This window comes from Elaeis guineensis, chromosome 2 (genome assembly GCF_000442705.2).
Source record: "Elaeis guineensis isolate ETL-2024a chromosome 2, EG11, whole genome shotgun sequence".
NCBI lineage: Eukaryota > Viridiplantae > Streptophyta > Magnoliopsida > Arecales > Arecaceae > Elaeis > Elaeis guineensis.
In genome coordinates, this window is record NC_025994.2 from 93316572 (window position 1) to 93339629 (window position 23058).

The 23058-nt window shown below is 37.3% G+C and overlaps 1 protein-coding gene across 1 annotated transcript; it reads left to right on the forward strand.

The window, feature by feature from the left end:
• The first annotated feature begins 5478 nt into the window (after positions 1-5478).
• Positions 5479-20319, forward strand: LOC105055460 (oligopeptide transporter 5-like). Its single transcript, XM_010937277.3, has 4 exons — positions 5479-5497; positions 5635-6074; positions 19524-19621; positions 19746-20319. The coding sequence occupies exons 1-4, from the start codon at positions 5479-5481 to the stop codon at positions 20317-20319; spliced, it is 1131 nt and encodes a 376-aa protein (XP_010935579.2).
• The last annotated feature ends 2739 nt before the right edge of the window (positions 20320-23058 follow it).

A 23058-nucleotide genomic window follows, 5' to 3' on the forward strand; every position in this document is an offset into this window, starting at 1 on the left:
ATGACTTCTGGATTGTTCTTTGGTTTATTAGCCAACACTACCATCAAATTAAGTTGGTTTCTGAACTCAGCAGCCAACCCCGTAGGTTTTGGGGAGAGTCTACAGTACAAGTTTCATTATAAGCAATTTAGCACAAATTCCAAAGAACTGGAGTTGATTTATTGAAACCATGCTCAACACATCAATTGAGCCTTCGTGAATTATAGTTGCACCACACAGTTGCCCCTATTTTTGGTGGGAAAAGATTGGGTTATGATAATAATATATGTTTCTGCATCATGTAATTTTATGTTTCTAGTTTATAACACTTCTATTTAGATGACCTTATGACGCATATTCCAATGCTTTTCCCTGGGAAAGTTAATGATTATGATTAGAAATAATAAATCCAACACCCACTTCTTGTATCTTTCCTTGCTCATATACAGCAGCACTAGAACACTTAAATTGAGTTCCAAAACAATGTGTAAAATAATATCAAACTAGTACTGGCAAAGTTCCTCGAGTATTTTCAAATGGTTTCAATGTTCCATCTGCCTCATTGTCCTTCAGTTATTTTTCGTCCAAATAAAGAGACATAATTCAACGGAAAACCTCATGGTTTTATATTAAGTGATGGGACAAGTCATGCAGAGATTCCAAACTACCACACTACTCCCCCCACCCCCTGCTTCCAAACAGGAAGAAGAAGAAATAAACCAAATCATGTCATCTTTGGTCTCTGGGAGGAAAATCTAATTAAATTTTACTTCATTATTATTTTCTTCCAAAAATACAATATAACTAGGATGCATAGATACTGATATGCAGTTCGGATACTTTATGGTACGGATACACCGATATGGTAAAAATTAAAAAAATCATGATACAGGTGTGGCTAAATATTTTATATTTTTATTAATATTTGAATATATATATAATATTTTCATATTAATAAAAATATATGAAAAACTGAACCATATATATAATATTCGAATATAAATAAAATTAAGTTCTCAAATCTCAATTAAATTTATAAGTATCATCATAAAAAATAAACACTTGCAATTAACAAAAAAAAAAAAAACTAGCAGTCTAAATAAGTAGAAGAAATCAAAATAATAAGTCTTGATAATCAAGTGATAATAGTTTCAATTGCTTCATTCTTTGCATGATCGGCAAAAAGCTTCTTTTTCACATCTGGTTCATCAAGGAATAAACTTGTAATCTCAAAAATGTAGAGATAGGAGTATCGATGCCATACCGAAAACATACCCACATCGAAAATAGATCCGGTGCCAGTACATGCCTGAAATAAGAGTACTTGTACTTCATAGCCATGTAATCTAGATAATGGGAAAGACGATAGTGTGCTTATAATTGATTCTGTCTTATAAATTTCAGATTGTTGTAAAACAAATTTTAGGTATGTCATCCCTATTACAACGACCCATGCTAGCTCCATGTAAATAGGAGTTAAGTGTCTTTTTGGTGGTTTGTTTTAATGATGTTCAAGTTCCTTTTACTCTGATATATCAAACTCCTGCCAATAAGACAGCATAAGTCAGTCTTAAGAACAAAACCAAGTTGCCAAAAGAACAAGTAATTCTATAAATCCATGAGATGATTTGCTTGACAAACTGTGAACATTGTGTTTTCCACAAGGTACACATTGTGCATGATTCATGCTGAGACAGTTTTTATTCAAGGTGATTATTGAAAGGTCAAAAACAATGATATGAAAATACAAGCATAAGTTGGTAGCAATTAGTAATTCTGTTGGCACCCATCTCCTCAAGTGAGAAATCTTAGGTTCAAATCTGAGTGGGAGTGAATAATACTTGAATCAAAAAAAGAATACAAAAGTTTTATTATGAAATCTGGCGGAACTGCTACTAATTTTCTCAAAACAACAATACAAGAACCAAAAAAATAAAAGAAGATAAGAAGATATCTGGTAACATAGCATACTTTATGGGTTAAAAATGTCTATTCATATGCATGCAAAAGAAACAATTTAACTAACTTAATCAATTAAGACTTGCTCTGGTAGAATCAATTCTTGAGTTCATTCCTCCCTCACTATCCATTTCAAAAAAAGAGGACCAGATCCAGAAGTGTATAAGAAAAAAATTATGCAAAGCCTTTATTACAACTAAAATTTCATGGTTCTTATCTATGCTGCCAACGAAACTTACTAATTCAGTATTAATCTCCTATTTTTAGTTGTTGGAGAAGGCTTTTTCTTGGACATCTACAAGATTGTTTTGGTGTCCTTTCATAACTTTAGTTAAAAATATTTGATGATAAATGAAATATGTTACTCACAATTCTCTTTTCCTCATCTTTCATGCATAGTTTTATAAGCTTCTGGCCTGATGTCCTGGACATAAGTGCCTGACTGGCTATCCTAAGTATAAGCTTCTAGAGACTACCCCATGTATAAGCTTATAGAGATTGTCACAGGCATAAGCCCTTGACCGGCTATCCCACATGTGAGTCCATGGAGATTGTTCCAAACATAAGCTCCTGATCGACTATCTTACATAACAAAGTCCAAACCATATCTTTCCATCTGACTATTACATGTTGATTTCATCAAATTAATTGCAATTTGTATTATGATCAAGATAAGCATATCATAAGTATATAACCATATCATGAATTACTGATACGCATATATAATGAATGCATAATATACTCATGTCGAAAAGTCATATAAGAATAATAATGTCTCAAACAAGACAAATTTATTAACACGAATCCAATGATATAAAATCAACAATACAAATCCAATGGTACAAATAGCATATATAATGATGATTCTATATAGGGATTCTTACTTTTATTATCAATCTAATCCAGTTACAGTGTCTATCAGTCCATGCCTAGTATGTCCAATCAATCACTATGATTCTAGCTCATCCTTGATCGACTATCAACACAAGAAGTAGTAAAGTATTATTAGATTCTTATTTTCAAAGCTCTAATTACTGATTTACTCTTAATTCTAAATTTCTCAATGCTACCTAAGGCTTGAATAATTAATAATAAATAGTTTGAAACCAATAATTAGAAAAATTAATAAAATAATTGGATCGTGCTAGAAAGATTAGGAGAGAAAAAAGATTTGACTGTTCGAAAAAATGATGTCCAGCAGCCCGAGTAGATAGATCATGATAATTCGGCTAGTTGATAAAAAATCGGGTAGAGATCAATACATACTAGAGAAGATCTTGATGATTTTAGTTTAAGATCCTCTCTCGAGGTTCCCTAGGGTCCATCCCCCCTACCCCTCAGTCCCTAAAATTTTTCCTTCTAAAATTTCTTTAATCCATCTAAGAGAGAAAATAATAGATAGATTGATTGAATAACAAATAATTAAAGAAGAGAGAGAGAAAAATAAAATAATTAATTAGTAATTAGAGAAGAAAGAGAAAGGAGGGAAGAGAGAAAGAGCATCTCTCTTCTTCTTTAAAATAGGGGAACTCTCCCTGTTTCTCTTCTCCCAAGCATGGTGGCAGAAGACCCAAAGCCAGCCACCTATAGCGAGTCCCAGCGGTGGCAAAGCAACTACCGCAACAACAACCACTGCCGATGGCAATAAGCAAAGAAAAGAACAGAAATAGTGCACCCCTGTTTCAAAAAAAAAGGGGCAATAATCCAGGTAGCAATAGTGACCTCAAGAGTGGGGAAGGTGGGAAAAAGGAAGACTCAATGCTAGTTGTCCAATATCTTGGCTCCAGCGATAGCGGCCTACCTGGTAGAAGAAAAGAAGAAGAAAGGAAATAGGAGAGGCTCAGTCCATCAGGAAATCCAATGATCGATGGCTCAATCCAATCATCAATGGTGATTTTTGGGTTAATAAAAGAAAAGAGACAAACTCTAGTATTCTTACCTCATCTCCAATGAGAAATTGGTGGTGATTTGCCAAGAAATGCTTGACGAAATCCAAGAGAAATCGAACAACCTTGCTAGTGATTGATCAGGATTTAAACGAGACATACTCAAGGGAAGAGGGGAGGACCTTAAGTGGACTATGTCTTAGGGCTTTGATAGGAGTCCAACAGCCCTAGGACTTCTTTTTTCCATCGGATTCAGAAGAGAAGGTGGACCCCCATCGAGAGACTCTTCCACTTGGGAGTCCACCTCTTCCACCTCATGTGTCAAGCATCTGAGGTCCTCATCTTTTTTTTGGTAAGCTTTAAGAGGGGCCGGGTTCTTACAACGACCACAATTTAGTAAAAAAAAAGAAAGAAATCTGCTTAAAAGATAGCAATCCAAACTAAACAGGACTCATAAAGAATGTCAAAAAGTAGAACAATTGATAGCAAAAGAAATCACATAATCCTCACAATACTGTATAAAATCTTCATCATCATCCTGAAACATAAAATAAAAGCAAACTATAGAAAGACCCAGGATAGAGACCCAGTAGTCCAAAGTTGTAATGAACATCAGATTGGATGGTTTTCTTTGAGCCATTTATTGAGTGAAAGCATTTACAATAAGATGCTACAAAATGCCCTAAGATAGAATAGAAATCCATCAATCAAGATAAAAGATTAAAGATTGAGCAGCCAACAATACACTCAGTAGAGACAAAAGAAAGCTAGGCTATTTTATCCATCTTGTTCAATAAAGAGAGTGATCAGCAGCTGAAAGGAGCAATTCAGATAAAAAATATCGACAAGCAATCGTGACAATAATAGACTCGAATCGTAGCCATTACAAGCACGTTAAGTAGATCTTCTCTCTCTTAACCTATTTTTCCTCTTCTTTTCTTGGAAGTGGTTTCTTTTTTCTCAATTTGGTCTGCTATTGATCTCTACTTTTTGGTGGAATGTTGTACTATATCACTCAATGCTCTATGGGAGATTGTTTGTCTTCATAGCTCTTAACTTATTTTGTTTTATTTCTTTTTATTTATATACATAGCTTACATGTAATCGGATTTGGATGGGCATGGTGATTTAATTCGAAAATGGATTGTTGTATTATAACACTGGACGCTTTAATGAGAGATTTTTTTTTTTTTTTTGTCTTCATAGTTCTTGTGTTATTTTGTTTTATGTCATTGTTTTTCTAGCTTGCATCTAATCAAATCTGCTACGCATTTGCATTATAGTAGGATGATGTAATGTAACACTCGATGGTCATTTGGTGCTTAACATCAGAAAACTTTCTTTGAAAAACCAGGTGCAAGATAAGCCCTTGAGGAGATGAAGGCATACTGCAAATTCGACAATCTCTCCTTTAATCATGCCGACAGGTTCGGAGAGGATCTGCAATTATTATTACATGTATATATTTGTAAGGTAATTACTATATTTTTATCCGCTGTATTTTTGCCAAAATTTGAATTGTGCGTCCCCCTAAACCCTCCGACTTCAGTTTTGGAAAGTATGTTTCTCGTCCAATAAAACCCTAAATAGCCCGTTCTTACGGAAAAAAAGAAAAGCAAGAAGAAGACGCCATATCGCACCTCCCCCAATCTCCATGGCAGAGAAAGAAGAAGGTAATAGAGCAGCAGTAACCTTTCACGTCCATGTCTTGTTCCTTCAATCTCGATCTCTACATACACATATCATTAACTTCACGCGATGGTTTTTCTTTCAAAAAGAAAAAAAACTGACATGATGGCATAATTTTCAGGTGTAATTAACGATTCCCCTATCGAGGAGGTGCGGCTGACCGTACCACCGACCGACGATAACACGCTGCCGGTCCTGACATTCCGAACATGGGTTCTGGGGATCCCCGGCTGCATCATCCTTTCCATGTTGAACCAGTACTTCTATTATCGCCAAGCACTTGTATACATACCATCACAGTGCGTCACCATCATACTGTATTTCATCGCGAAGTTAATGGCCAAGCGTCTACCGAGAAAGCAGGTGAGGATACCGGGGACGCTGTGGTCGTTCTCGCTGAATCCAGGGCCTTTCAACATGAAGGAGCATTGCCTTCTCTCCTTTCTGGCAAACGCTGGCTCGATTTTCCCTTATGCCTTTGAGCTTGTGGCCGTGGTGAAGGCTTTCTACCACAGGAATGTTCGACCCTTGCCGGCTTTTCTCGTGGTGATTGCAACTCAGGTGAGGTTCATCCACAGATCTTGTCTTATTTGGTTGTAATCAAAATGATACATGTATCTTCTTCTTCTTCTTTTTTATTTTTCGGTGATAAAAGAAATGATACCTGTTTTGATGCCCGATTATGTCATAGTGTATGTAAGTGCATAAAGATGGGAACATCATGTTATTATATATATTTTTTTGATAAAAAAAGAGGAAAAAAATCCATCAAGAGAATACAAAAGAGAAAGTATGCAAAAAAGAAGGAACCCTCCCCCCCCCCCCCCAACATCCTATCAACAATTGAAATTCAAATTCAACTTTCCCCTGACATCCATTTGAAATTCAAATCACCTATATGACCAAAATACTTTAAAATTTGAAGCCTCCATTTTACCATTGGAAGATGGAGTATGGTGGACCATTAAATCGGCCTTCAAAAGACAGATAGACATGGAGCACTCAAACAAGCCCCATTCAGCTAGCCTCCCATGTTGGCCTATGGTCAAATTAGCCAGCGATGTCCTAGGCGCCGTTGAGAGGAAAAGATGAAAAGAAGAGGCCCAACTAGTGACCAACACTGAAAAAAGAAGGAGAGAGTAAGAAGGAAGAAGCCACCTTTTATTCTCGAATCAGAGGGAGAAGAAAGAAAAAGAAGGAAGAAAGAACACCCTTTACGTAGAGGAAGAAAGGAGAGAGAAGGGGGAAAGAGGGCGGAGCTGTTGCCTTTGTTTACTAACTTGATGAGATCTGGGAGGAGATTGAAGTGGAGAATGAGATGAAAAATTAGAGGAGAATGTAGATCTAGAGTTCTTTCTTTCTTTTTTCTTAGTACACAAGGCCTCTTACATTTGAGGCTATCACATCCTACAAAAATTCATACATCAATATATAAACCACTATGACAACATGAGCCCAACCATATACGAGCCCATACATGAACCCAACATACAACTAAAAAAAAAACTTACATAACTTAGAAATTAAAAAGAATAAATATTATATTTAATACTCCCCTTTAATGATTGTTCTTGAATGCCCATGAGGTCTCTAAAGTAGATAAATTTCTCTTTAGGTAATGCCTTGGTGAACATATCCGCTGCTTGATTTTGAGTCCTCACATACTTTACTTCAACTTCTTTTTCTTCTATCACATCTCTTATGAAATGATATTTGATTTTGATGTGCTTGTTGTGACTACGATAGATAGGATTCTTTGTCATAGAAATGGTAGACTTGTTTTCACAAAGTAGTGTAGTGACTTCTTCTTGCTTCTCACCCATATCTTTTAGTATTCTTCTCAACTAAATTATTTATTGTGCTATCAAAGTAGTTGAGATATATTCAACTTTCGCAGATGACAATGCCATAATGTCTTGCTTCTTAGATACTCAAGATATGACACCGGATTCAAAAGAAAATTGTATAGCCTGATGTGCCCTTTATATCATCAATGCTTCTGGCCCAATCACTATCATAAAATCCAAATAACTTCACATGATTATTTATGTACCTTTCATACATGATGCCATAATTTTTGGTACTTTTGATATATCTCAAGACTCTTTTTGCCACCCCAAAATGTGTTTTGCTTAGTTTTTGCATGAATCTAGAAAGTAAACTTGATGCAAATATTATATCTGATCTTGTAGTTGTGAAATACAATAACCTTCCAACAATACTTCGATATAGTGATGCATTAGCTTCATCACTTTCATCTTCTTTCATGAACTTTTCGTTTACTGCTAAAGGTGTTGCCACAACATTAGCTTCATAACTTTCATCTTCTTTTATGAACTTCTCATTTACTACTAAAGATGTTGCCACAATATTGCAATTCTCTATTTTAAACTTTTTGAGAATATTTTCTATATAATTTTTTTGACAAATAAAAATATCATCTTCTCTTGGCTTGATTTTAATTTTCAAAAAATAATGGATCAAATTCATATCATTCATTTCATATCTTCTCATTATATTACTTTTGAAAGTCAAAATTATATTCTCATTATTACTAGTAATGATCAAATCATCAACATAAAGAGGACAATGAGAATATCATTACCTTGTTTCTTCACATAAAATGTTGGTTCACTTAAACTTCTTTAAAAATCTTTCCCATTGAAGTAGGCATCAATTTGAGAATATCATGCTCGGGATGCTTGCTTCAACCCATACAATACTTTCTTCAACTTATACACTTTACTTTTTTGACTTTTGATGATAAAGCCTTGAGGTTGTTCTACATAAATTTTTTCTTCCAATATTTCATTTAAGAATGCCGACTTTACATCAAGTTGATAAAGTTTCCAACCTTTGTATATCGTCATAGAAATGAGAGTTCTAAATTGTGTCATGTCAAGCAATCGATGTAAAAGTTTCTTGATAATTAATCTCAGATAGTTGAGAGTATCCTTTTACTATCAATCTTGCTTTGTATCTTTGAATGGATCCATTCGAATTGTGTTTTGTCTTGTAGATCTATTTCAAGCCAATGACTTCTTTATTATTTGATTTCTCTACTAGCTCTCAAGTTTTATTCTTCTCAATCACATCAATTTCTTTTTGCATTGTCTTGTTTCATACTTCTTCATGTATAGCTTCTTCATAAGTTTTGAACTCAATCATACAAAAGTTACAAGTGGTATAAATGTCACCTAGGCTTCTCATTCTTGTGGGATTGAAATTTGGAGATGAGCTTAAGCTTAAAGTTGGTGATGAATTTACACTTTGAGAAGTTTGAGATGAACCTTGATCCTTATTTTCTTTATTTTGGACATTATGAATTTTTTCATCAAGAGTAACAATATTTTCTTCAACTTTCTTATCCTTCCAATCCCAAGTAGCCTTCTTATTAAAAAGAATATCTCTTTTTATAATCACCTTATTGTGCTTCAAGCTAAAAAGTCTATAGTCTTTTGATTTAGAACTATAGCTAATAAAAATACACTTTTCACTTACTTCATCAAGTTTATGCCTCTTCTCTTTTGGAACATGTGCATAGCATACACATCCAAAAATTTAAAACTTTTCATCGAAGATTTTCTCTCAGACCAAGCTTCAAATGGTGTTTTATTTTGGAGAGTTTTTGTTGGATATCTATTCATCAAGTACACCACCATATACACCGCTTCTATCCAAAAAAATTTAGAAGACCTTTGTCTTTGAGCATAGATCTAGGCATCTCAAAAATAGTAAGGTTCTTTCTTTCAGTAACTTCATTTTGTTCCGGTGTGTAGCCAACGGTCAATTGTCTTTGCAAATCAACATCTTCATAAAATTTTTCAAATTCATTTGAGTTATATTCACCATCTCTATCATTTCTTAGCACCTTGATGTAGTGCTCAATTTATTTTTTCATAAATTTTTGAACTTTTTAAAGATGGTGAATGCTTCAGACTTATGTCTCATAAAGTATACTCATATCATTCTTGAGTAATCATCAATGAAGATAATAAAATAGATGTTACCAACATGAGAAAGAGTTTTCATAGGTCCACATATGTCGGTATAAATAAGCTCCAATGGTTCTTTGGCTCTCCATGCATGCTCTTTTGGAAATGCCTCTCGGTGTTGTTTTCTAAGTGCACATCCTTCATAAATTTTTTTTTTGTCTTGTATTATCGATAGACCATATACCATATTCATTTGATGTAGACTTTTCAAGCTTTGAAAGTTCAAGTGCCCATATCTTTTGTGCCATAGCCATGACTCATCATTCACCTCCATCTTCTATGCAATATTCTTTGCATAGTGCAAAATCTCCATATTAATATTTGTCATAAGTTGTTTTTTCTTTTCTTTGTCATATATTTTACATTCATTATTTTTAAAGTGCACTATGTGCCCATGCTCAATCAATTGTCCAACACTTAGAAGATTTTATCTTAAGTCCGGAACAAGTAAAACATCATGGATGAACTTCCTCTCTTTTTTTATGTCAATTGCAATTATCCCTTTGCCTCTTGCTTGGACTAGTGTACCATTTCTCATCTTAACTTATGAGATTGAAGAACTATCAATATAAATAAAGATCGACTTGTCACCAGTCATGTCGTTGCTACATCCACTATCAAGGTACCATACATTATTTTTTTGCTCCTCCGCGGTTTAATATCCATAGAATATGCTTTGGCCACCTTCATTTTTTTCAAAGAAGTGTGCTTGCTCATTTGTTTGGTACCTATAATTTTTTTGAATATAGCCAAACTTTTTATAATTATAACAATAGGGTTTTCCCCTAAACCAACAATCTTTTTCAACATAAGAAGATCTTTTACATATATTGCACCTAGGTTGAGTGCTCTCATCATTTTGATTTCTTGAAAAGTTATTTTTTCTCCTTCCTCTTCCTCTCATATTTTTTTCTCTTCCTCTATTTGGGCTTCCACCTTTAGATGATTCTCCTTTAACTTGTACATGACTAGACGATTTTCTTTGAGGACTTTTGTCAAACACCTTGAGCTTAGATTAAAGGATACTTTCTAATGATGATTCTTTATGCCTAAACAATCTTTGCTCATGAGCTTCAAGAGATCCCATCAACTCATAAACACTTAAAGTAGAGAGATCTTTAGATTCTTCAATAATAGTAACTATGGTATCAAACTTTGGAGGTAAACTAGCCAAAATTTTCTCACATATTCTTTATTCGGTGATGGTTTCATCATAGCTCTTCATTTGATAAACAATCTTTATGATTTTGGAGAAGTAATCCTTCAATTTCTCATTTTCTTGCATTCTCAAATTATCTAACTTTCTTTTTAGAGTTTAAAGTTTGACAGTTCTCACCTTGATATTTCTTTGAAATTTCTCTTGTAAGATATCCCATGCCTCCTTTGATTTGCTGGCTCTAATGATTCTTGAAAAAAATCTTGTCGAACATCGCTTATTGGATGAAAAAGAGGACTTTGGCATCCTTCTTTTTGTAGTCCTTCATTTGCTCTCTTTGTTGGTTAGTTGGAATGGATGGCTCTTCATACCCACTCTCCATCAAATCTCAAATCTTTTGTGAAATGAAGAGGATCTTCATCTTGATGCTCCAATAATCATATTTTCTCTATTAAAAATAGAAATAGAAGGTTGATTGATGCTCATACCCATGTTGTTTCAACTTGCCATGGAGATCTTCTTGAATGGTGCTCTCTTTTCTACTTGTTGTCTTCAAACTCAAATCTTGTTAATCTTCCTTGCTCTGATACCACTTTTGTTGGATTTGTTTATCAACTTGATGAGATTTGGGAAGAGATTGAAGTGGAGAATGAGATAAAAAATTGGGGGAGAATGTAGATCTAGGGTTTTTTCTTTCTTTTTTCTTAGTACACAAGATCTCTTATGTGTGAGGCTATCACATCCTATAAAAATTCATATATCAATATATAAACCACTAAGATAACATGAGTCCAACCATATATGAGCCCATACATGAACCCAACATACAACTAAATAAAAATTTGCAGAACTTAGAAATTAAAAAGAACAAACATTATATTTTAACACTAGCTAGTTATACTAGAGGGAATAGTTTTGAGAAGAGAGTTCGACGACAGATCCACTTCTGAGGGCAGTTGGCAATAACAGTCGGACAGCAAAGACAGTAGAGGGTGGATGCTTGGCTAGGAGAAGAGCTGGCCAATGCCTAGGTGCTGAAGGGGTGGGGGGAAGGAATAGGAATAACACTGATGATGATCCAGTAGCGATATCGAGAGAGAAGAGAAGGAGGAGTTTGGCGGCCAAAAAAGGGAGCCTAGCAGTCGAATCAAGCTGGCGATAAGAAAAATGGCACAAAAGGATCAGGAGGCTGTCATTAAAATGTAATAGCATTGAGCCCAAGCTCAGCTGGCCCACCGTCAAGAAGTGCTGATGAAGAGAGAAAACAAGATGATGGGAGAGTAACTCTTCTCTCAGCTAGAAACAAGCCCATCATATGGAAGGGCTGGCAAAGAGGAAGAAAGAGAGAGTGGGGGGTGGGGAAAGAGAGAGAGAACCAGAGAGAGAGGGAGGGAGAAAGGGAGAGGGAAGATAGAAGAGAGAGGCCTGGTAGCTGGCTATGGAGCAAGAAATCTGTTGGAGTTCTCAGCAATCAAAGAGTATAGAGGGAGAGGGAGAGAGAGGAAAAGAGAGGGAGGGAGCAAGGCAGGTACAGTGAGGAGGAGACAAAGATGGGGAAAAGGAGAGAGAGAACGAGAGGGGGAGGGAGGGGAGAGAGAGGAAGGGGAGAGAGATGGATCCAAAAGGTGGCTGGCCGAGGAGGAAGAAATTCGTTGAAGGAGTCCTTAGCACTCAAAGAGTAAAGAGGGAGAGACAGAGAGAGAGGGAGAGGAAAAGGGAGGGAGAGAGAGATGGGAAAAGGGGGGAAAGAGAGAGAGAATGAGAGGCGGAGGGAGGGAGACAGAGAAAGAGAGAGGAGGAGGGAGAGAGAGAGGAAGGGGAAAGAGGGGGGCCGACGGTCGGTCGGTCGACCGTTGGAGGTAGACATCTGCAGAGGAGTCTTGGAGCTTGAAGAGTAAAAGATTTCCTCAGAGCTTCTCTCTCTAGCAAGATGAGGAGAATAAGAACCTACTTTGTTGACCTATTTTTTACCATCATGTTATTATTATATGCATAATTTGGATCTTATAGTAATCCTTCCTGCATATCCAAACAACCATAAAGCTTGAATTAGAACACATTGCTAATGATATGTATTAATTTTTCTAGTGACATCAAGTTATTGATAATACACACATATATCATAATATCATTCAAGTAAAATAAATAAAGAAATTTAATAAAAAATATCTAATTATATTTAAACTTAAAAGTAGCTACTTACCTACGTTTCCAGTAAACAATCTTTCCTATTTGAAACATAACTTAAAGGCAACTATCCAAATAAGATGAAATGATCTACTTGCTCTTGCAGTTATAAAACAATATTGTACTATAATAAAAGCAATACTACACTATTATAAAATAATACTACATTATATTATATTATTATAAAATAATATTATACTATCATAAAGCTACATCCACTATCAAGGTACCATACATTATTTTTTTGCTCCTCCATGGTTTGATATCCATAGAATATGTTTTGGCCACCTTCATTTTCTTTGAAGAAGTGTGCTTGCTCATTTGTTTGGTACGTATAATCTTTTTGAACATGGCCAAACTTTTTACAATTATAACAATAGGGTTTTTCCCTAAACCAATAATCTTTTTCAACATGAGAAGATCTTTTACATATATTGCACCTAGGTTGAGTGCCCTCATTATTTTGATTTCTTGAAAAGTTATTTTTTTTCCTTCCTCTTCCTCTCCTATTTCTTTCTCTTCCTCTATTTTGGCTTCCACCTTTAGATGATTCTTCTTTAACTTATACATGACTAGACGGTTCTCTTTGAGGACTTTTGTCAAACATCTTGAGCTTAGATTAAAGGATACTTTCTAATGATGATTCTTTATGCCTAAACAATCTTTGCTCATGAGCTTCAAGAGATCCCATCAACTCATGAACACTTAAAGTAGAGAGATCTTTAGATTCTTCAATAATAGTAACTATGGTATCAAACTTTGGAGGTAAACTAGCCAAAATTTTCTCACATATTCTTTGTTCCATGATGGTTTCACCATAGCTCTTCATTTGATAAAAACAATCTTCATAATTTTGAAGAAGTAATCCTTCAACTTCTCATTTTCTTGCAATCTCAAATTATCTAACTCTCTTTTTAGAGTTTGAAGTTTGACAGTTCTTACCTTGATATTCTTTTAAAATTCCTCTTGTAAGATATCCCATGCCTCCTTTGATTTGGTGGCTCTAATGATTCTTGAAAAAATCTTGTCAGACATCGCTTGTTGGATGAAAAAGAGGACTTTGGCATCCTTCTTTTTGTAGTCCTTCATTTGCTCTCTTTGTTGGTTAGTTGGAGTGGATGGCTCTTCATACCCACTCTCCATCAAATCTCAAATCTTTTGTGAAATGAAGAAGATCTTCATCTTGATGCTCCAATAATCATATTTTCTCTATTAAAAATAAAAATAGAAGGTTGATTGATGCTCATACCCATGTTGTTTGAACTTGCCATGGAGATCTTCTTGAATGGTGCTCTCTTTTTCACTTGTTGTCTTCAAACTCAAATCTTGTTGATCTTCCTTGCTTTGATACCATTTTTGTTGGATTTGTTTATCAACTTGATGAGATTTGGGAAGAGATTGAAGAGGAGAATGAGATGAAAAATTGGGGGAGAATGTAGATCTAGGGTTTTTTCTTTCTTTTTTCTTAGTACACAAGATCTCTTATGTGTGAGGCTATCACATCCTATAAAAATTCATATATCAATATATAAACCACTAAGATAACATGAGTCCAACCACATATGAGCCCATACATGAACCCAACATACAACTAAATAAAAATTTGCAGAACTTAGAAATTAAAAAGAACAAACATTATATTTTAACACTAGCTAGTCATACTAGAGGGAATAGTTTTGAGAAGAGAGTTCGATGACAGATCCACTTCTGAGGGCAGTTGGCAATAACAGTCGGACAACAAAGAGAGTAGAGGGTGGATGCTTGGCTAGGAGAAGAGCTGGCCAATGCCTAGGTGTTGAAGGTGGGGGGGGGGGAAGGAATAGGAATAACACCGATGATGATCCAGTAGCGATATCGAGAGAGAAGAGAAGGAGGAGTTTGTCGGCCAAAAAAGGGAGCCTAGCAGTCGAATCAAGCTGGCGATAAGAAAAATGGCACAAAAGGATCAGGAGGCTGCCATTAAAATGTAACAGCATCGAGCCCAAGCTCAGCTGGCCCACCGTCCAGAAGTGCTGACGAAGAGAGAAAATAAGATGATGGGAGAGTGACTCTTCTCTCAGTCAGAAACAAGCCCATCACATGGAAGGGCTAGCAAAGAGGAAGAAAGAGAGAGTGGGGGGTGGGGAAAGAGAGAGAGAACTAGAGAGAGAGGGAGGGAGAAAGGGAGAGGGAAGATAGAAGAGAGAGGCCTGGTAGCTGGCTATGGAGCAAGAAATCTGTTGGAGTTCTCAGCAATCAAAGAGTATAGAGGGAGAGGGAGAGAGAGGAAAAGAGGGGGACGGAGAAAGGCGGGTACAGTGAGGAGGAGACAAAGATGGGGAAAGGGAGAGAGAGAACGAGAGGGGGAGGGAGGGGAGAGAGAGGAAGGGGAGAGAGATGGATCCAAAAGGTGGCTGGTCGAGGAGGAAGAAATTCATTGAAGGAGTCCTTAGCACTCAAAGAGTAAAGAGGGAGAGACAGAGAGAGGGAGAGGAAAAGGGAGGGAGAGAGAGATGGGAAAAGGGAGGAAAGAGAGAGAGAATGAGAGGGGGAGGGAGGGAGAGAGAGAAAGAGAGAGGAGGAGAGAGAGAGAGAGGAAGGGAAAAGAGGGGGGCCGGTGGTCGGTCGACCGATCGTTGGAGGTAGACATCTGCAAAGGAGTCTTGGAGCTTGAAGAGTAAAAGATTTCCTCAGAGCTTCTCTCTCTAGCAAGATGAGGAGAATAAGAACCTACTTTGTTGGCCTATTTTTTAACATCATGTTATTATTATATGCATAATTTTGATCTTATAGTAATCCTTCCTGCATATCCAAACAACCATAAAGCTTGAACTAGAACACATTGCTAATGATATGTATTAATTTTTCTAGTGACATCGAGTTATTGATAATACACACATATATCATAATATCATTCAAGTAAAATAAATAGAGAAAATTAATAAAAATTATCTAATTATATTTAAACTTAAAAGTAGCTACTTACCTACGTTTCCAGTAAACAATCTTTTCTATTTGAAACATAACTTAAAGGCAACTATCCAAATGAGATGAAATGATCTACTTGCCCTTACAGTTACAAAACAATATTGTACTATAATAAAAGCAACACTACACTACTATAAAACAATACTACACTATAATAAAAGTAATATTATGTTATTATAAAATAATATTATACTATCATAAAGTTATAGTACACTATTATAAAATGATACTGCATTATTGTAAAATAATACCATAATAAAGGAATACTATACTATGATAATGTAATACTATCTTATTGTAAAGGAATACAATACTAATATAATATAATAAAGTAACATTATACTACTATAAAAGAATACTATATTAAGATAATGTAACACTATTTTATTATAAAAGAATATTATATTAATATAATATAATAAAATAATACTGTATTATTATATAGAAAAACTACACTAATATAATGTAATACTATATTATTATAAAAGAATATTGTACTATGATAATATAATACTATAATATTTTAAAGAATATATGGGAATAAAATTATATAGATAATCTTAGCTAAAAATGAGTAGTTATTTTTAGCTTATGTTTGGAATGAATAGCTACTTTTACATACAACTCATTTGAGGAGCTACTTTTAAGTTGAAAGTAGAGCTACGGATTTATCTCTAGTTCTCTAAAACAAATATTCAGGCATTACTTCATTCCTTTCAGCTAAATTGGTTTACGGCTGGTCAACTTCAAATGTTCAATGAAAGAATCTTTCCCAAATGATCTGCATACATTCTTTCTCAATTTCATCAACATGTATATAAAGAAGTTTAGTAAAATTATATTTTAACCTAAATTCCAAAAATCGGTTCATCAGTAATTGGTAAATCTGAAATCACCAAAGTTCACTCCAGGAAGATGTTTCACTTTCTTGAAGTGGCCCTTCGCTCTTGTACTACGCCAAGAAAAGCCATTATATAATAACACATTGTCCCATGCCATGTTGCATGATTTAATCATAACTTCCCATAAACAGATAAAATTGAATTACTAGGAAACGTAGATCAAAGATTCATCACCTAAATAGAATCAATACCTCAAAATCACTATATTCTGATGGTGATTATGATGCATGATACACCATTTACAGTCTCAATTAATCAGAAAAACAATGATACGATCCCAGAGAAATCCTATATGTTCAGGATGGCAACATAGGATTACTTGTAGTTTAATACCAAAGTACAATGTAAAATTAAGAGAGATTCTGAATGCAGAAAATTACCAAGCCTTCACACAAGAAGAAAAACTAACAGTCAAAATTCAAATCAGTCTTTGAGATTCACAATTTATCATGAAAATTCACAATAATAAGAATAAAAATCAACTGCATCCTATCAGGACTGGAGCACCCGGAAGTTACTGCAAAAGAATGAAGGAAACACTAAGTCATGCTCGGCACAATAATGTGATGCTCTATATCCTTTTCTTTCTTTGTTTTTCTTGATATGGAACTGCTGCCGCATATGTTATATCGTGTACCTCAAAAACGAATGCAGTTCTTTGTATTAAACCTGGGGCTTCAGATTGAATCTACTGAATTTGCATAGTGGCTTACATTGGCATCATGTAACTATGTGAAATATTATATGAAATTGTCTTAAATTTGAATACCTAATCTGTAATTAGAGCCTAAAAACTTAAAAAGATAAGTGCAGATTTTTGTACCAAATCTTGTGGTCCTTATCATCCACATTCTCCATCCGCTAAATCCTTCTGTGAAATTTTAGCGACTTCCAAAGGGTGGTTCCTTGGTTTATGAGCAAAAACTATGACCAAACTAGGTTTCCGAACTCACCAGCCAACCTTGTAGGTTTGGGGAGAGTCTATAGTGCTTAAAGTTTCATGACCAGGAATTTGCAACAAATTCTAACATAACTGGAGTCGATTTATTGAACCCATGCATGACACATCAGTAGAGCCTTCACGAATTATGGTCGCACTTCACAGGCGTCCTTATCTTTGGTGAGAAAAGATGGGGCAATGATGATAATATTTGCTTCCATCTAATCTAATCTTATGTCTCTAGTTTATAGCACTTCTATCAGATGACCTTGCTACCCATATTCTGATGCTTTTACTTAGGAAAATGAACGGCTACGACGAGAAACTCTCCAACGCTCATTTCTTGTATCTTTTCTTGACCAAACATGGCAGCCCTTGAATGCTTGATCTAAGTTCCAAAACAAGGCGCAAACTAATGTCAATTTGAGCTTGTAAAGTTCCAGTAGTATTTTCTAATTGTTAACATCATCCTTCAGTTTCTTTTCCTCCAAAATTTTATCAGCAAAGTGACATTATTGAACTGAAAACCCAGAAAATTTAAATTAAATGATGAGACAGGTCATTTAGAGATTCCAAACCGCCACATCCTAACCCCCTTCCCTCAGCCAGAAGAAGATGGAAGAAACCAAATCATGTCATCTTTGTTCTCTAGAAGGAAATCTAATGATTTTTACTGCATTATTATCCTTTAATTTCTCCAAATATATCACGTAATCAAGAGAATGAGAACAACTATAATGTGCTTATAATTGATTCTATCTCATAAATATCAGTCCATTGTGAAACAAATTTTATTTATGTCATCCCTATTAATTAATAGGCATTGAAGCTAGCTCTATGAAAATAGGAAGTGTCTTTTTGGTGGTTTGATTTGTTGGTTTTCAAATTTCTTTTGCTTAATGATATATCAAACTCCTGCCACTAGGACTACTTCAATGAGTCTATAGTTACTAGGCACAAAACCAAGTTGCCAAAAGAATAAAGTAATTCTAATCCTCGAGATGATATACCTGCCAAATAATGCGACAATGAGTTTTCCTCATGGTCAAAATTGTTCATGTCTTGGAAATTGCACATCTTGTTCTCAAACGGCTCTTAGGTAGCAAAAGGAAACATGATTCATCTGGAGATAGTTTTTCATTCGAGGAGATCTTCGAAGATCATAACAGTGATATGAGAATGCAAGCATAAGTCACCAACAATTAGCAGTAATCATCCATGTATTCTCAAAAAAGAATACTCATACATGATGGTGCCACTGCCAATTTGCTCAAGAAAAGAATACAAATATAAAGAAAATTAAAGAAAATAGAAGGCATCTAGTAACATAGGCCACTTTATGTACTTAAACTGTCCGTGCATGTACACGCATACCAACACAGCAGATTTGTCAACTCATGCGCGTCTATATTTGCAGTTGCCTTCGAATGCAAATAACTAAATTTTTTCTACCAAAAATGAAACCCAATTCATCGAATTTTTCTAACTTTTGGAGAAATATGAACTTGCTATAACAACATTCTTGTTTAAGAGAACAATCTAATTAACCTAGTGAGACTTGCTTTGGTATTTCTCGCTCATTATATATCCTTCTTAGGGAAGAAAGGACCGAATACTCTAGTAGTGTATAAGAAAAAAAAATTATGCAAAGCTTTTGTTACAACTAAAATTTCGTTGTACTTATCCATGATACCAACGAAACGACTGATTTGGTATTAATGTGCTACTTTTGGTAGTTGGAAAGGCCTTTCTTGGACGTCTACAGGATTGTTTTGGTGTCTTTTCAGAACCTTGGTCAAAAATATTTGATGATAAATGAAATATGTTACTCATAATTCTCTTCTCGTCGTCTTTCATGTGTAGTTTCTTGGATATGGGTTTGCCGGCGTTTGCACCAAGTTCCTAGTGCATAATCCCTACATGTGGTGGCCTGCAACGCTTGTGGACGTGTCTTTCTATAGGTTGCTCTCTTTCTCTGTCCACCTTGTCTTGCTGTTGTGTCCATTGATAGGAAAGTGTTTCTCTCTCTCTGTCTCTCTCATATTATGCAAACAAAAAATGATATCTTTCTCTTGATATATACAGAGCAATTCATGAGACAGAGAAAAGACGAAAGGGTCAGCTAACAAGACTCCAATTCTTCCTCATAGTTGCAGTTTCAAGTTTTGCTTACCATATAGTCCCGGTTTATTTCTTTCCTTCTGTCACTGCGTTATCATTCATTTGCTGGATATGGAAGGACTCGGTAACTGCACAACAAATTGGTTCTGGACAAAAAGGGCTTGGGCTTGGATCTTTCGCCCTAGACTGGATGACCACAAGCAGCTTCTTAGGAACTCCACTGGCCACACCAATGTTTGTGATCTGTAACATGTTCATTGGCTTTATCATAATTCTCTATGTTATTACGCCCATATCATATTGGACCAATGTATACAATGCCAAGAGGTTTCCAATTTTCTCCCTAGAGATGTTTGATGCTGATGGACAAAAATACAATATTTCACGCATTATAGATGAGAAGCTACAGTTAGATGAAGCAGCATATAATAACTATTCAAAGCTTTATTTCAGCATCTTCTATCCATATTCTAAAGGGTTCACCTTTGCTTGTTTAACATCAAGTATTGCTCACTTTGCTCTCTTCTACGGGCGGTAAGTCTCACATATTCTTCTTGATTTGAATTTCTTGTTTATGAATAAGATAATTTTCATCTATTGCATATTAGTTTTTTTTTAAGATTTTAAGACAGTTCACTTTACTCCAGTTTTATTACTCTTTCAATGTAATTGTCCATAGAGCAATTATCATATGAGGTGAGATGTTGTTCATGCTCGATAGTGGCTAAGCTTTATCTCTACCCTTTCTATTATTCTTGGCATGCTGCCTTTTTTACTTTCTTGGTAAAAGGCGTTAGAAAACCATCCAATTTGTTGCAGCCAATCCCCTCGTGGCCTGGTCGTCGGGAACGAGCACTTGCAAGGGAAGTCCACACTGACTGGAGATGCCTTCGGCGAGGACCCTTCGACGGTCAAGTCAGAGAGGAGACTAGGCAATAGTAGAAAAGAATCAAGGGACTCAGCGGTGGAGAGAGGGAGAGCTCGAGAGAGCTTCAGAGAGTTAGAGCGCCTTCCGAGATTTCTCCAGACTTACCCCAAGTTGTTGCCTTACCTCGTTTTATAGTAGAAGGCGGTATGGTCCCGCCACCGATGATGTAGACAACTGGGGAGCTGTCAAGTAGCCGGGGGTTGTCAAATCGTCGGTGGGCTGTCAAGTCATTGGAATTAATCCATGTCCTTGGTAGGACAGTGCCCCAGGTCCTTGGCAGGACAACGCCCCCCAGCGATCGTGCAGCATGTCCTTGGCAGGACAGCAGCCCATGCCGGTCGTACGGCATTTGGAAGGACTGACCGACTATACGTCGGGATTTGGATGTCGGGTGGTGACTTGGGGGCACAGTCGGCCGTCCTGATGGCTTGTAGAAGTCGAACGTCGGCTGCCCTACCCGACAGAAAGTCGGTGGTGTAGGTTCGGCCTTTCGGGTGGTTGGAGGTAGCGTTGGCCTGTTCGGCCGGCACACTCTGAGCTGGATATCGTCGGTAGTCATTGTTGGAGTCGTCCGTCCGTTGGACGGGTAGAGTCGGTCGTCGGTCGTCGGTCGGACCGTCCCGAGGGTGAGTTGGCGTCGGGGGCCAGTCGGTGAGTCGGCATCGGGGGTCAGTCAGTATATCCCAACAGTTGCCCCCCCCACTCCTGAGTCTGATGTCGTGTTGGCCCGTGTTACCACGTGGGCGGCGGCGGCGGACGAAAGGAGTGGATTTTTAGCACGTCATGCCCGATTCTGCCGACCTCACCAACGGACGATTCCGACATCAGGCATCTCATTGGGAACGCAAACCGCCGCCAGGTGTTCCCTTGGGAACGTGGGCCGCCGTCAGGCATCCCGTCGGGAACGCGAACCGCCGTCAATTAATCCCGAGATGCAGTTTTTCTTGCCACGTGTCGGGAGGTCATTGGGCCGGAGCCGGTCGCGCGGATGGGGGCGACGTGGCTTGATCTGGGGCAGGAGCGTCGAATCGTCGGACTAAGGGAGGGCCCAGATGCTGCCACATGTCAACTTTCGGGAGACCCTCGTTGGGCGTGCTCTTATCCTGACCGTCGAGGGGCACTATATATATAGGGTCACTTGTATCCAAAACTTCACTTTTTACAGTTCTGTTGCTGAGATTCTGGTCGAGTGATCCCCTTTGTCCCAGGTAGTTGTCCCTGCCTTCATTCTTGAAAAGTTTTCTTCGAGACTTTTGTCTCCTTGCATTTTTTGCTTCCTTCACTTCCTTCGGATTTTCTTCTTTCTTCTTCTTCTTCATCCTCCTTCCTTGGTTCTAGCATCATGGCCAGAACCCCTCCTCAAGGAAGTCAGTCGGGGAACCCGACTGATGATTCTCGGTCGACCCCGGAGGTGGAGGTTTCTTCACTTTCGGGGCCGAACATCGATCGGCTCAAGGAGCTATATAGTATCCCAGAGCAGTTTCGACTGTTCGCCCCTGGGACTGAGGGTCGGGTTAACAACCCTTCCCTGGGCCAGGTGGCCTTTTATGTCGAGGACCTCCGGACCGGTCTTCATTTTTCGATTTCGGAGTTTATCCGGAACATCCTGGACTATTACGGACTTTGTCTGGTGCAAATGGCACCGAACTCAGTCCGACTGATAGTCAGCTTCGCCTTGTTGTGTTGGCTTTTGCCAACCAATCCCCAAATTTTCCTCTTTCGGACGTTCTTCATCCTCCGACCATACCCTAAAGCCCGAGGGTGGTGGTTTTTCAATCCTCAGAAGGGTTTTTCCTTCATCACTGGTCTTCCATCGTCCATTCATGGGTGGAAGAATCAGTTTTTCTTTGTTTCCTCTTCATCACCTTGGAGGTTCCCTTCCCGTTGGGGCGACCCTCTGACTCGGCCGAACGAAAATAGCCGAGTGGAGGCAGACGACCGGGAGGACTTCTACCAACTTAAAGACATGTCGGTACTGAAGCAGAGAGAGCTTGTCACCGAACAAGCTCTTTATGATGCCGGCTTAAGCCTGGTCCCCCACCTAGGTACAGCTCGACCCATCAGTTGTCTTTTAGCTTTTCATTTGTCTCCGAACTTATACTAATTCTTTTGTTGAAATTGTAGGTACGCCATCGAGAATGAGACTGACGGACGTCAAAATCAGGCAACATGCGGTAAGAAAGAGGCCGGCGTCTGGGGCCGGACCTTCACGACCGCCCAAAAGGCCCCAGACGTCACCCCCGACTGTCGCTACGTCGGCGGCCTAGCAGTCAGAGCCGATCATTGCACTGTCGGCACCAGCGGTGCCACCCGAGGGAAGGATGGTGGAGGGTGTAGCCGAGGGAGTGT